The following is a 14,099-nucleotide window of genomic DNA, read 5'->3' as shown; positions in this document are numbered from 1 at the left end:
TTTTTTTTACAATCGTTCATTTTTTTTTTTAATAATTGAAACAAAATAACTATATTTTCTTCCCTAATAATTCCTTCTATTAAACATCTGGCATATTATACATCAATTATTAGCAAAATCACGTGAAATGGAAATGAATTTGGATTATTTTCTAAAACGTGACTTGTAAGAATAGAAAAATATTGAAACAAAAAACCTTTTTAATAAAACTAATATTTGTATTATAAGAGTTGTAAGTACACATATAATCCATGTGTCTAATATTCTCCGCCACTGCGAAAATGACATTTAAAAAGAATTAACTACTCATCGTAGACAATTTCAATAGACAAGTATAGATTAGAATTAACTACTAAATGTAATAATCCCCACAACAAATGTGGTATACACATGTACAGTAATTAAGTTCAATTGTAGATGTCATCCCTCCATTGTCACCAGTCTGCCTATAGTCGTCATCCTTCAATCATCAACTGCACAAAATCACAGCAAAATCTTGGATAAATTCATATAGTTTTTTTTTAAAAGCCAAGACAAAGGTTTATTAGAAATATAAGGTACCAGTGGTACCAACAACAAGTGAAATTTATGAAGCCAAACTAGTGAAAGAATAACAAAAGCTTCGACCACAAACAAAAACATACAAAGGTGCCGGAAATATGCGGAACACCTAACAATGTAGTCACACCAAAATCCTTATATATGTGGAACCTCTACCCAAAAATCGGATCACGCGAATGTGTTTGTGACAGAGTTTTCATACAACAATTCAGCTTCAAAATTCAGCTCATTGTTCATTAATGATCAAGGGAAAGAAAGCAATTCATGCAATAGCTCAAATATGAGTACTATTTATCCATCTCAAATGAGAAGTACTGTGATGGAAAATAATAATGCTATGAAATCTGATGATTATGGAACTAGTTCATGGGAAGGACAACTTCAAACTCACAATTCAATAGAAGATTTCAATAGCTATCCTTTAACATCACTTTCAGAAGATTTAACAGAAGCAAATTTTGATGTCTTCCATCATATATAAATTGTAAATTCTTTCTTTATTTTTTTTCCTTCCAACAAAAGAATACAAGAACAGAGATAAAACTAATTAGAACCAATGAGATAAATTTAATTAGATCATAACTAATTAGATACAACTTCTCAGATTAGGCACAACCAAACACACTCAAAACGGTGTATGTACTATGTTTCAAGTCCAACAATTCCGACAAACTGTGTATAAATTTCAACAGTAATCACTACCAACCCAAAAACTAAATAAAGCTATACACTAACGTAAAAGACAGTGATCCAATAATGTTCGAAATTCACCCACACCTGCTGCAAATAGATCAAACTGCACCAGCACAACACTCACAGCAGCTGATACAACAAAGGTAAAGATGACAAAGCTTGGATAGAAGCAGCACAAATGAATTAAGATATAAAGACCCAGCAGCACCAAAACACCAACAACAGCACCAAAAAAACACCCAGGACAAATTTTATGCTATAATCTAACATCAACTTGCCTAACATCATGACTAATTACAGCTACTGACTAAAGAGAAATCATATTCAGCAGAGAAATTACCTTGGTCTCAAGACATAGAAGACAAGAGATACCTCTTCTTCTTACTCGACGAAAGTGCTTTGAGAACCGGTATTTTGCTCGGATTTTCAATCAACCAATTGATTGCTTTATAGCTTTGTTCTTCATCAATATCAGTAATCATTTCCATTTCAGTCAAAACTTCTTGCACCACTGCCTGAGCATTTCCTTCCATTCTTTTTCTACTAACTTGCACAAAGTCCTTCAATGATTCGGCTACTTCTTTCATAGAGTTCATCATCCCCTCTCTATCTTTACCCTTATTAGCACGAGTGAATTGTACCTTTTTCTTTGTTGCGGAGTTTGGTTCCTCTAAATCGATATACACATCAGAACTATTTTCATTCACATTTGCTTCTTTGCTCATAACATCATCCGCATCAAATGCATGTTCTACTTGAACTCCACTTGCTCTATCTTTAGAACATATATCTACAATGTCATCCCAATTTGGAATGACCTTAAATCGGAACCGTTTGGCTTCTTCATGAGACTGCAAAACAAAAAAAAAAACAACAATAATCACAATAATGATCACTAGATCTCAGCTAGCTACAACAATAATCGAAAATGTCATAGAAGTAACACAGAGAAGTAAAGAACTTGCTGATTTATATGACACTAGATCTCAGCTAGCTATAATTTGAAGACTGAAGTATAACATAAAGAGAAATTAAAATATGATAGAGAAATTGAAGTATGAAATACCTTGACATATTCATTCCATGCATTTTCATCTTCGACATTAATCATGCATTTTGGGGCATCCCAATCAAATCCACTTTGACTAAGAATATCACTTACTATCCCGTACCATCCTCGCCAAAGTTTGATTCGGTTTTTCACATTATCTCCGATAAGCTGGACATTAAAACGTGCTGACAACACATCAGCTGCAGCGTTCTATGCCACTGCTTTCCATGCTCCGTCACTCTGGCGACCCAAACTTCTTTGATCTCTAAGTGCCTCAGCTAAAACACGCTCCATTTCCAAATTCCACGTGAAGTAACCTCGTACATCCTCTTTCTTTTCCACAGTGTTACTTTCCTCCCTCTTTCTTTTTACCTTTGTCTTGTGGCCCAAAATTCTTGCATTGACTAAACTAGAATCCATTTCTTGAAATCAAGTATCCACACACTAATAACAATTAGATTTCAATAAGGTAGAAACATAATTTTTTATGATAACAAAAGAATTACAAAAACTGCAACTAGCAGGTAAAACTATCAAGGATTCACAGACCGATTCCCTGCCACACCAAAACAAACAGAAACACCACCAATTTAAAGAACAATACCTAGCTAAACTCAGCAGTGCAACACACAACCACTTAGAAAACAAAAAAACCTAGTCCCAAGAAAATGAAACCATCGAAAGCTGTAAACCTGAAAAACAGTAGCATCAGAAGCCAAAATCCTAGGAAGATCTCAAGACCAAAAAGACAGCAGAGCACAAACCAACAGCAGCAGAAACAAATCACTGAACCTATAATCCACTAAACCTAAGAAATATTCATTTTATCTTTATATTCAACAAACATATTCTTCGCATATGCGTCACGAAATGTTGTCCATTCTTCAGTCACTTGAACGCTTGCGACTTCATCTACATCATTAGTTGCTACTTTTAGCGTTTGTTGGTTGGTTAACTCTTCATCAACAACAGATAAAAGCTCCAAGTCATGATCCTCTAAAATTTCATCAGTTTGTTTTTCTTCTATTATAAAATTGTGCAACACGAAACATGCATTAATGATTCTAATTTGTGTTTTGATATCAAAAAAAGAAGGAGTTCTTAGTATACTCCATCTTTTCTTCAATACCCCAAATGACCTTTCAATTACATTCCTTGCACGTGAATGACGGAGATTAAACAACTCCTTGTAATTTTGAGGGGTGTTTCCATTCCACTCTTTGAGGTGATATCTAGTCCCTCTATACGGTGCTAAAAAACCAGGGCCATTTGTATATCCCGCATCCACAAGAAAATATTTTCCATTTGGAATTCGAAGACAATTTTGGCGTTGTAAAGCATCTTTCAATACTCGAGAATCTCCAGCAGATCCTTCCCACCCTGGTAAAGCATAAATGAACCTTAAATCTGGACCACAAACTCCTAAGACATTCGTTGATATGTCACCAATTCTATTACGATATCTAGGCCTATCTTCTGCAGCAACCGTCACTGGAATATGTGTCCCATCAAGTGCTCCAATTGCATTCTAAAAACATTAAAAAAAGTTACAGCAACCATAACTACTTAAAATTATTTATAAGTTGTCAAACAAATTTCAAACTTACCTCAAACCATTTCCATTTATTTGCCTCTGGACCCTCTAGATGATAGTCATGAAACTTCAAATATTCTCGGCTCACTTTCATAATAGCTCGGAGGACATTATTGAATTGCCTACTTATTGTTTCTTTTGATCTACAGTAACTGAAGTGAACTACTCTATATTTTAGGTTGTGAGCAAGAATGTGCAAAAACATTGCGACAGCTTCAGTTGTCGGAACGTTTCTTGTCCTTACCAATTGCCCTTTCTCTTTTAAAATCTTACAAAGCTTAAAAAATGTCCTCTTGCTAACTCTCAACTGTTCGATACAATCAGCTTCTGTTCCTCTATATAAACGATTTAGAAAATTGCGCCTTTCCAATTCTAAATTTCGAGCTGGTTCCTTAACAAAATATGTATTATAATACCAAATCATTGCACCTAAAAGCATAGTAGCAACACTAACAACAATGAACGTTGTTTCCTCAAGCTCTCTCATCTCTTCTTCATCTCTTTTACGTTTTCTTGAAGCTATTGAATCATTGATTGTAATAGTGTCCATTTCTGCTTAAAATCTAAACACAAGAAATTATGACTTGAAATTTGATAGAAAAAGCTTTACAAGAGCAATATCTAACAAGCTTACACAGTGAATTCAACAAGCTTACACAAACTACAAGCTTACACCGCAAACCACAAGCTTACACAGTGAATTCAACAGACCACAAGCTTACATAGTGAATTCAACAATTTCAAAAAATCTAACAAGCTTACACAGTGAATTCAACAAGCTTACACAAACCACAAGCTTACACCGCAAAACACAAGCTTACACAGTGAATTCAACATACCACAAGCTTACACAGTGAATTCAACAAATTCAAAAAATCTAACAAGCTTACACAATGAATTCAACAAAAAGTCAATCAAACACAAACCACAAGCATACACAATGAATTCAACAAATTCTAACAAATTCAAAAATTCAAAAATTCCAACAAATTTTAACATAAGAACTGAGATGTATCAATTCTAACAGCTTAAAATCAAAAAGCACTGAAATCTATCGAATAAAAGCAAAAAAATGTACATACCTGAGCTAGTGAGAGTCGCGTGTGATGAAAACTTCGGCGAGGAGAGAAAAAACTGTCACGGAGAGGAGAGACAGAAAACGGCGGCGTCGGCAACGGCGAGGAGGGAGAAGCACCACCGCAGAAGGAGAGAGGCACGATGAAGGTGAAGGTGAAGCGCGCGAGAGAAAAGCAAACGGCGAACAGGGAGAACTGTGACGACAAGGAGAGAGAAGCAAACGGCGGCAAGGAGAGGGAAGCACCGCCGCGGCGAGGAGAGAGGGACGGTGAAGCTTCGTGAGAGAAGAAGAGTGAGTCGCGAGAGAAGAGAGTGAAAAGCTGATTTGAAAATGACAGAGAATTTTACAATTTTAGTAATTTAGGTGTTATTTTAAATCCCTCAAATTTTGCAAAAGAGAAATTCTTATCTAAATGCCTTGAATTTTAAAAATGACTTAAATATTTTCCCAAACAATAGAATTTGGGTCAAGTCAATTTAAATACTCCAAAAAATTACTTTCCCTCACTAAAATGCTTTATCCAAACACACTCTAAATCTCCAACATATATGCTTTTTTTTAAGAAGCATATATACTATTTGTTTATACTGAATCCCCTGTATATACGAAATAGAAATATTTTAGATTATTTTTGGAGTATTAACATAGATTTGGAGTGCCTGAGAGCAGATTGGGAAGCCGAAAGAGCAATTTTACAATCGTAAGTAGATCTGTCAATTTTTAGGCCTGCTACATCAAACTAGGCCCTGTTTTTAGAAAATTGGAATCGTTTACTTGTAAAAAAATGATTATTTCTATTCCCACCTTGCGCGTTTCTCACGCACCCTATTTATTCTCTAAAATACCTTTTACTCATAATATATAAACCTAAAACCTTTTTTTATATTATACAATCCGAACCTTCCTAAAATTGAAGGCAGTAATATAGCTTTGTTCAGGTTTTACCAAAACTTGTAAATATACGGTTCTGAAACTATAAGATTAAAAACCTTCAGAAAACTTGTAAATAAGTTTTAAATTTATGTTTGAATTTGTTGATATAATATTTGGATGATTCTAGTTTTAAATTTATGTTGTTTCGTGTGTTTCCATAATTTTTTCCAATATGATATGTTTCGATGCATGTTCTTGACAATTATGGTGTCTGAATTCATCAAAAAAAGATGTTCATTTTAACGACATTTGTTTTGTTTATGTGTTGACACAGTTCAGATTATATGATATCAATTGTTTAACATTGGTTCGGAAAATAAAATCTGAAATGTGTCAGTACATACACTACAATTCGCTTCTTAAGGGGGGTACAAATTTTTTTGAATTATATTAGCCGAAATGTTGTGAAGGTTTTTGGATTATAATTTTCGAACCATATATTTACAAGGTTCGGATTGTATAACGAAAAAAAAATGTTCAAATTATATAATTTGAGCAAAGTGTTTTTTTTTTTTTTTTTGGCATGGGTGGGGAAAGGAGAGAATAGAGTGTGTGAGAAACGTATAAAATGAAGAAAAAAAATTGTGAAAAAATTGGTTTGGTTGAACCCGACTTTATTTATTTTGGGATGTACTCCCCATGCTTCTTATGCCCTCCCATAAAACTTGGAGTGTTTATTTTTCCACCCATGTTTTTTTCCCAACAATATAAACTATGTTGTATATATATAAATATAAAGAGAATACATTATTTTGAGTTGAGTTGTTCACTTTCAATTTAACCCTTAAATAAATTTAATTATATTAATATTATATTGTTGGTGTCAACCAAAAAGATAATGTAATTTATAGAAGATTGATATTCGTACAACCATTTAAACAATGGAGAGAGAGAATGATAGCATCATATAAGAATGAGAGAGAAAGTTGTCACCAAATGGTTGTACAAATATCATTTCTTTAATTTATATTATATTTGCTGAATTGTTAGTGTCATTGAAAAATATATATATATATATATATATATATATATATAACTTGTTACAATATAAAAGCGCACAATATTTATACGTGTAATTTTAATCAAAATCGAAATTTTATAAAAACTATTGTTTGTATTTTATAGGCATTTACTAATTCAACCATCTTCAATAATACATGTGAAATACTTAAGAGACTAAATACTAATTCCAAATTTAGTCCGATTAGTATTTTATAGGTTTAATATATCATATAGTCCCTTAATTTAATTCTTTATTTCATAAAGGTCCTTTAACTATAAAACAAAACATTTTAAATTGGTCTCTTATGTATTACGCCGTTATCTATTTTGGTCCTCTCAGTTAGTTTTTTAATGTCTAATATTTTTAATATGATTATGACCGTTGAATTGCAGGTCCATTGTATATAACAGTAAACCACCGGTATCTAATTTTCTTTTCCTTTTCTTCTTCTCCTTCATGTTCTTCCTCTTATCTTCATCATCTTAAACATTATGTTCATATAAACCTAGAAAAAATTAACAAACAAACCCAGAAAAAACAAAAACTGATTGAATCCTTCACTAATCACTAAAACAAGTTAGAATTGACCTAGTTATGTTTGAAACAACGTAGGAATAAAAACCCAACGGTAAATAATTTTCCCTCAGAACAATAGGAACCCATTGATTTATTAATGAAAAAAAATTAGATTTAACTTGGTTAACTGAAACGCAAGGAGGAGCAAAACTAAATCTGTTAAGTTGGAAAAGACTTTAATTGACCCATCTAAACTCATAACAATTACTCCAAGATGGAATTAACTTTCCAACAACAAAACACAACAGGAACAGAAGTAAAAATGCACACGAACCAAACGTTCAAATCATTTTTCCCTTTTAATCAACTAAGCAAACATCAATTAAACAATATAAGCATGAGAAAGAAGAGGTCAGATCTAAGGGTTTTGTTGCTTCGTGTTAACCTTCACCACCACAACTACTGAGTTGGTGCATTTGAAGGGACTGACTTGGAATTGGAAAGGAAGGTAATTTTTGGATTTTGGGTTTTAATTTTTAATTTTTGGATTTTTGAATTTATATGATAAAGGAGATTATTGGAATTGAGATGTAGTGTTTCTGATTATGAATGAGTTTTGTATTTTTTTTCTGTTTTTTTTTTTTTAAGATGATGAATAAAGATGAGAGTTTTATTTGGGGATGAAGAAGAACATGGGGAAGAAGATGGATGAAAAAATCAGGTGTTTGTGGTTCATTATTAGGTAAAATAGATCTCTTCATGATCTAACAATATCCATTTAAAAAAAAGATCAAACGGTTAAAAATAAAAGATTTAACAAGGTCTATGGTGGACCACCTATAAAGTTGGTTCACCTTAGACATTTAAGGTTAAAAACTAATGGAGAGGATCAAAATAATAAACAGAAGAAGATTTATGGGACCAAATTGAAACACTATATAGTTAGGGGACCAAAGTGAAAACCAAAAATAAGTGAAAACCAAAAATGATGTATTAAGCCTATTTTATACTACTATTGTTCTCGTAAAATTTCTCTTACGTATTGGCTTGGTAAATTAAGTTTTAGGCTCTGTTTGGATTGATGGAGCATAACAGAGCGGAATGGAACGGAATGGAATGGACCAGAGAGTCCATTCCACTCCTTGGGTATTTTATGATGGAGTGGAATAAATCTTCCATTCCAATGTTTGGAAAGTTGACGGAATGGAATAAATTATAACATTTTTATTCCATTTTTACCCTTGGTTAAAATATATTCTTCTATTAAAAAAATTTCTTTCTAATATGTTGAATATTTAAAATATATTAATCTAAATTGTACTTATAAAATATATCAATGTTTTATTGTACTATATATTAAAATGGATTTCATAATATGAATATATTTTAGAAATGAAACATTTTTATTTGTTTTTGAATAAAAGAACGAAAGTTATTTCTGATATAAATTTGATACCTTTTCAATAAGCAGAACTAAAAAAATAAAGATTTCTCTAAATTGAACGAATTTTTTTTTTTTGTATGATAATGGAAGCCATATATTCTAATTAACGTCGTGTTCAATTACGTTGAAGAATTGAAGAAAAAAAACAGAGTTCTAAGGCTGGGAGAAGAAGAAATGTAATGAAGATGAGGTTGTATTTGTAATTTAGTCATTGGACAAATAAAATAATAAGTGGTTCCATTCCATTTCACCCAAATTGGAGGGGAACCAAAATGTAAGTAAGTAATGGAATATGATGAAATGGATACCATTGGGTTCCATTCCATTCCATCCTTTTAATGACAATCCAAACAATGGAACATTAATTTATTCCATTCCATTCCATACCATCTCATCTCATACCACCAATCCAAACATAGCCTTAGTCTCTTTTGACATTTTATACCATAAATGATTAAAATGAAACCAAAAAAATAAAGGATAAGAGTATCACATAAAATTAAGTTAAAGGATGAATTATGTAATTCTGTTAAGAAATAATTAGTTTTTTTTCTCTCACTTGAAGAACTTGACGTGACAAAGTAGAATAACCTCTAATGACAATCAAGTGCATGATAACCTATAACTACAATTAAGTGATAATTTTTTGGTTTTTTTGTTTTACTTGTTTTCAATAAATAAACGTATTTGAAGCAGTGAAGTATATATTATTTGAATATCTAAATATAATTTAAAAGTCCTAGCTCAATTGGCAAAATGCCGAAATTGTTAGGTCGGATGCCATGATCGGGGTTCGAACCCCGGTACCTCCACTTATGTGTGTGAGTTTATAATAGTTTTGTCATTTCGTCTATTTATCAAAAAAAAAAAAAAAAGAATATCTAAATATAAATTATGTTTGCTTATTTGAATATCAAAACATAAAACACAAATGTGTAAGTCATAAGTGGCGGATCTACTTGAGTCGAGAGTTTGCACCTGCACACCCTAGATTGTGAAGATCACACTTATTATCTTACTTTTTTTCATTACATATATAGCATATTAATATACTATGTTATTTATTTGAAGCAGCTCACGGTAAATCCTTTGTATAACGTAGGATTTCTAATGAAGTAACTCTCCATAATTAAAAATAGAAGAATGTGCTAAAGATCGATTCTAAGGTATCGTTTGATCCGACTTTTTTTCAGCTTTTCTACGTTTTTAAGGAGAAGTTAGGCCAAACACAATATCAATAAAGTACCTTCGAAAAAAAGTACTTTTTTTAGAATGCATATAATTGAATGGAATGAGCTTTAACCAAAAGTTGTTGAATGCTACTTCAAAAAACTATTTCTCCCCAATTTATTTCACAAGCACCTCTCTTCAACTCCCGCCGGCAACCTTTTGTTTTATTTTTTCAATATGCTTTTTTCTTCCATTTTATTTTATTTTATTTTTTTAACCGGTCCATTTAATTTTTTAATGAGGTTCCATTTAAGTTTATTATCTATTTTTTTAAGGAATTTTATTATCTTTTTATCACTTATATATTAATTTCAATATCTTTTGATCATCACAACCTCACAAATATTTGTATTCACGCTATCAATGAATGACACCGAATATTTTTATTCCCTTTCTTCAACCACGGAAATACACACACGTTAGCGTTTAGAGTAATACTTTATGTTCCTCTTTCTGTTTTTTTTTTGTTATGCTAATGCATATAATTTTTGTTAGTGTTGTGTAATGCGTATAATTATTTTTATAAAATTTTGATTTTAATTAAAAGTACAAGTGTAGTTGCCTAAAAAAATTATACTTATATATAATTTACACATTTGTATTGTAACAAACTATGCATATCTTTTTCTTATTAAAAAAACTAAATATATATTTTTCAATGACACCAGCAATGTAACAAATATAATATTATATAATATAAATTCTTATCTTTTTGACCAACACTAAAAATATGGTATTCTTATAACAAAATTTGTTATAGAGTATAATTGAAAAAGAAAAAATCAATTATTCTCATTATATACACACACATATACATATTATAGATATATTCTGCAACAACAGCACTCCACAACTTTATTCGAATGTGTGAAGTTGAAGATGAAGAGTTTAATAAATGTGATGTTATCTCTGAATATATGATTGAGCATGACGAAGAAAGCAATATAAATGAAGAAATCAGTTCATATAATCCAGGAAGAGTGCAAGATGGAGGCTACATGAATAAAGTTAGAAATCAAATAGGAGTTGCGTTGATGGAGAGTAGAAATGTTTGAGTTTGTGATGATTTATGTCTTTTTTAAAAAAAAAAAGATGATTACTGTTTTTAATTTTCCAAACTACTTTGATATTATTTATGTTATTATTTGAGCCTCCTTAAATTATTTCTCCTATTCAAATATTTAACAAGTCGTTTATATGATGATACAAATTTGTATTCATGTTACACAAAATAAACGTCATTGAGTAAATATAGTATTGGTAAAAATATATCTTTTATATTTTAAACATTTTTTCCCTTCAAAAAATATTTTAGACATTTTTTTATTTATTATGTTAATTCATAATGAATTCAAAGTTTTTTTATTTATAGACAATGCATAAATATATGCAAGGTCCCGGGTTCGAACCCCATACACCACCAAAAAATAATAAATTCAAAGTTTTGTACAATATTTTGCCAAACAGCTTTTAACTCAAAAATAACTTTAGAACTAAAAAAAAATAAAGAAACCAAACAACTTTAGCCTTTTTCGTAAAGAGCTTTATTTTAACTTTGTTTTAAAATAGTTTTTAGACCGAAAAAAACTTGACCAAATGGTACCTCAGTCTTTGCTTCTTAACCTGTGTAAAAAAAACCAGAAGCTAATTTGGTAGTGGTGGTCATGTACATACATTGTCGCAAATTTATTTTTTAAGAAACATTCTCGCAACTCCTTCAAAAAAGAAAGAAACATTCTCGCAATTATTTTAAAATATACGTTTTTTTTTACCAGAGTTCGAACTCCGGACCTTGCATATATTATGCATTGTCCATACCTTCGTGGTTTTTTGTTTATATACACTATAACAATTACTTGATTAAGGTTTTAGTAAAAAAAAAAAACGAGACAATTATTGATTAAGGTTTACAAATTTATACTCCTAACTAAATTCTTAGTCTTCGTGAGCTTAGCTCATTTATAGGGCCAATGCACAATATATATAAAGTCTTGATTTTAAACTTCGGCCAAAAAAAAAAAAAAAAACTTAATACACTTGTGTAGGGACTACAAGGATCATTTTTTTTTTTTTTTTTTTGTAAAACGCATGTATTAAAAATATATGATGAACTATTTTAATCCTGTCATAGGCTTACTTTTTAGGTCTGATTCTAGTCTTCTGGAAGTCTGACATGACCTACTAATCTGTTTAAAAGCATATTTCGTATTAACATTTTTAAATAAGCAATGCGATGTAAGTTTAAATAGACTAGTGAACTAATATATCAATTAGATTAAACTTTCTTTTGATAATCAACATGAATTTTTAGAGAATTTTACTATATATTGTACCATATTTCAATTCTAGTTTATAATAATACATTTATATATGCAAAAAATTAATGCATACTAATAAGCTTAAAATACTGAAAAAGTTAACAAATTTTTATTTTAATTCAAAGTACAAAATATAATATAATAATAAATATTATTATTTCTATTTATTTAAATAGGTTGGCCTAATAGGCTTTTTGAATGGTCTGTGACCTGATCTTTTAAGCTAAATAGGCTTATAAAAAAGCTCAGGCCTTCTCTATTTAAGAAAAAAACTTAATCTGGCCTGACCTGACGTAGGTTAGGTCGTAGGCCCCTGTAGGCCTCCCTAACCTTTTTCCATCCCTAATTGCGATTGTACTTTTGGTCCCTATATTTTCACTATTTTGTCATTTTTAAAATAAAATAAAAACTTAAATGGAATTATATTAACCAACATTTTTTTACTTACCCTGCACAAATAGTGCTAGAGTGAAGCAAAGAGAAATCAAAGTTACATCATTCCGTATGCCAGAAAAAATAAAGAGAACCCATACAAGAATTGAAAAGAATTTAGCCGGCACATGTGGTAGTCAAAAGCAAAGTTATTTAATTTCATCTGTATTCTTGAAGATTCGTGGATTTCTTTCTTTGCATAACACCCAGACTATAGAAGACCAAATTAAATGAATAATGTCACACATGCGGTTAAAAAAACCTCTGAAGGATCCAAAATGATTTAAATGATCTGAAATACGAAACAGAGTAACGATAGATAAACCCAACCAATCGAAAACAATGATCCAGATTTGACTGAAAAAAGTCAGAGTTAAGAAAAGGACGAGCCACATCTTCTAGATTACCACCCACACCCTCCAACACGAGTTTACAAATGATCTTTTGTTGGAAGGAGGTTAAGAAGAAGGCGTCACACAAAAAAAAATTGATTTTTAAATTAGCATTTTATGCTATACTATAAGCTGTCAACTGCAATGTCGTGTTGAGTTGCTGATTGTTAAAGAAGATTATAAGCGGTGTAGATAGACAGTGTAATTTTTTTGAATAATGCTAATTTCACCTCCACATGTCGATAACACCATCATGCAAAATAGTAAAGTTTAACAAATCACAACACTTTTTCAGTTATATCATTCATTTAAATTATTCTAACTACAATTTATCTTTTGTGTGATATTATTTTTTAAATCTTTTTCTAAAAAATCAGTTAAATCTTATAATAAGAACAATTTCACAATAATAGAAATAATATAAATATTTATTTAATCGTGATATATTCAAAAAACAAATTATAAACAAATGCAATAAAATAAGTATAATAGAAAAAACGGAAAGACAATCGCATTGATGCTAGTTCTAACAAAAAAAACAGACTTTTAAACTTCAAGGAGCATAATATTTTCATGAAAAATATTAAAAACACTATTTTCAACACACTTTTCAATATTTATTCTGTTATTGAAAAAAAATCAATGTCGGATCCATCGCTTTGAGTGAAACACATTTTTTAACTGTGACATCCGCTTTGATTTGAGCCAACAATAAAGCTTTAATTTGAGACAACAATAAAGTGAATGTTAGATATAATGTTGATAAGAGAGCGTTGTTAGTTTAACCTAAAAAAAAAAGAGCGTTGTTAGTACCAGTCTTTAGATGATTCAGCTAACTATTAGTTTGAATCAAT

The 14,099-nt window shown here is 30.7% G+C and overlaps 1 protein-coding gene across 4 annotated transcripts; it reads right to left on the bottom strand.

Moving 5' to 3' along the window:
• Positions 1 to 182: 182 nt before the first annotated feature.
• LOC25502283 (protein ALP1-like) lies at positions 183 to 5,373 on the bottom strand. 4 transcript variants are annotated; one of them, XR_005643521.1, is made up of 6 exons: positions 4,982 to 5,365; positions 3,913 to 4,462; positions 2,998 to 3,833; positions 1,595 to 1,726; positions 1,339 to 1,383; positions 183 to 473 (listed from the first exon to the last, which is right to left on the bottom strand). XR_005643521.1 is itself a non-coding variant. In XM_024773213.2 (3 exons), the coding sequence occupies exons 2-3, from the start codon at positions 4,447 to 4,449 to the stop codon at positions 3,114 to 3,116; spliced, it is 1,257 nt and encodes a 418-aa protein (XP_024628981.1). In that variant the 5' UTR covers positions 4,450 to 4,462; positions 4,982 to 5,365; the 3' UTR covers positions 2,760 to 3,113. The 4 variants fall into 4 exon arrangements, 1 of the variants encoding a protein (XP_024628981.1); XR_005643523.1 differs by lacking the exons at positions 2,998 to 3,833; positions 3,913 to 4,462 and adding an exon at positions 2,321 to 2,749 and having other exon boundaries at positions 1,595 to 2,105; positions 4,982 to 5,373; XR_005643522.1 differs by lacking the exon at positions 1,339 to 1,383.
• Positions 5,374 to 14,099: the final 8,726 nt, after the last annotated feature.

This window comes from Medicago truncatula, chromosome 8 (assembly GCF_003473485.1).
Source record: "Medicago truncatula cultivar Jemalong A17 chromosome 8, MtrunA17r5.0-ANR, whole genome shotgun sequence".
Lineage (NCBI taxonomy): Eukaryota > Viridiplantae > Streptophyta > Magnoliopsida > Fabales > Fabaceae > Medicago > Medicago truncatula.
Note: the sequence above shows the minus strand (reverse complement) of the source record. Positions and strands in the feature narration are given on the sequence as shown.

Coding starts and splice junctions, on each gene's coding strand:
- LOC25502283 (XM_024773213.2), bottom strand. CDS start 4,449: ATGGACACTATTACAATCAATGATTCAATAGCTTCAAGAAAACGTAAA. Junction 3,834..3,912: donor ATAAATGGAAATGGTTTGAG/GTAAGTTTGAAA, acceptor TAATGTTTTTAG/AATGCAATTGGAGCACTTGA.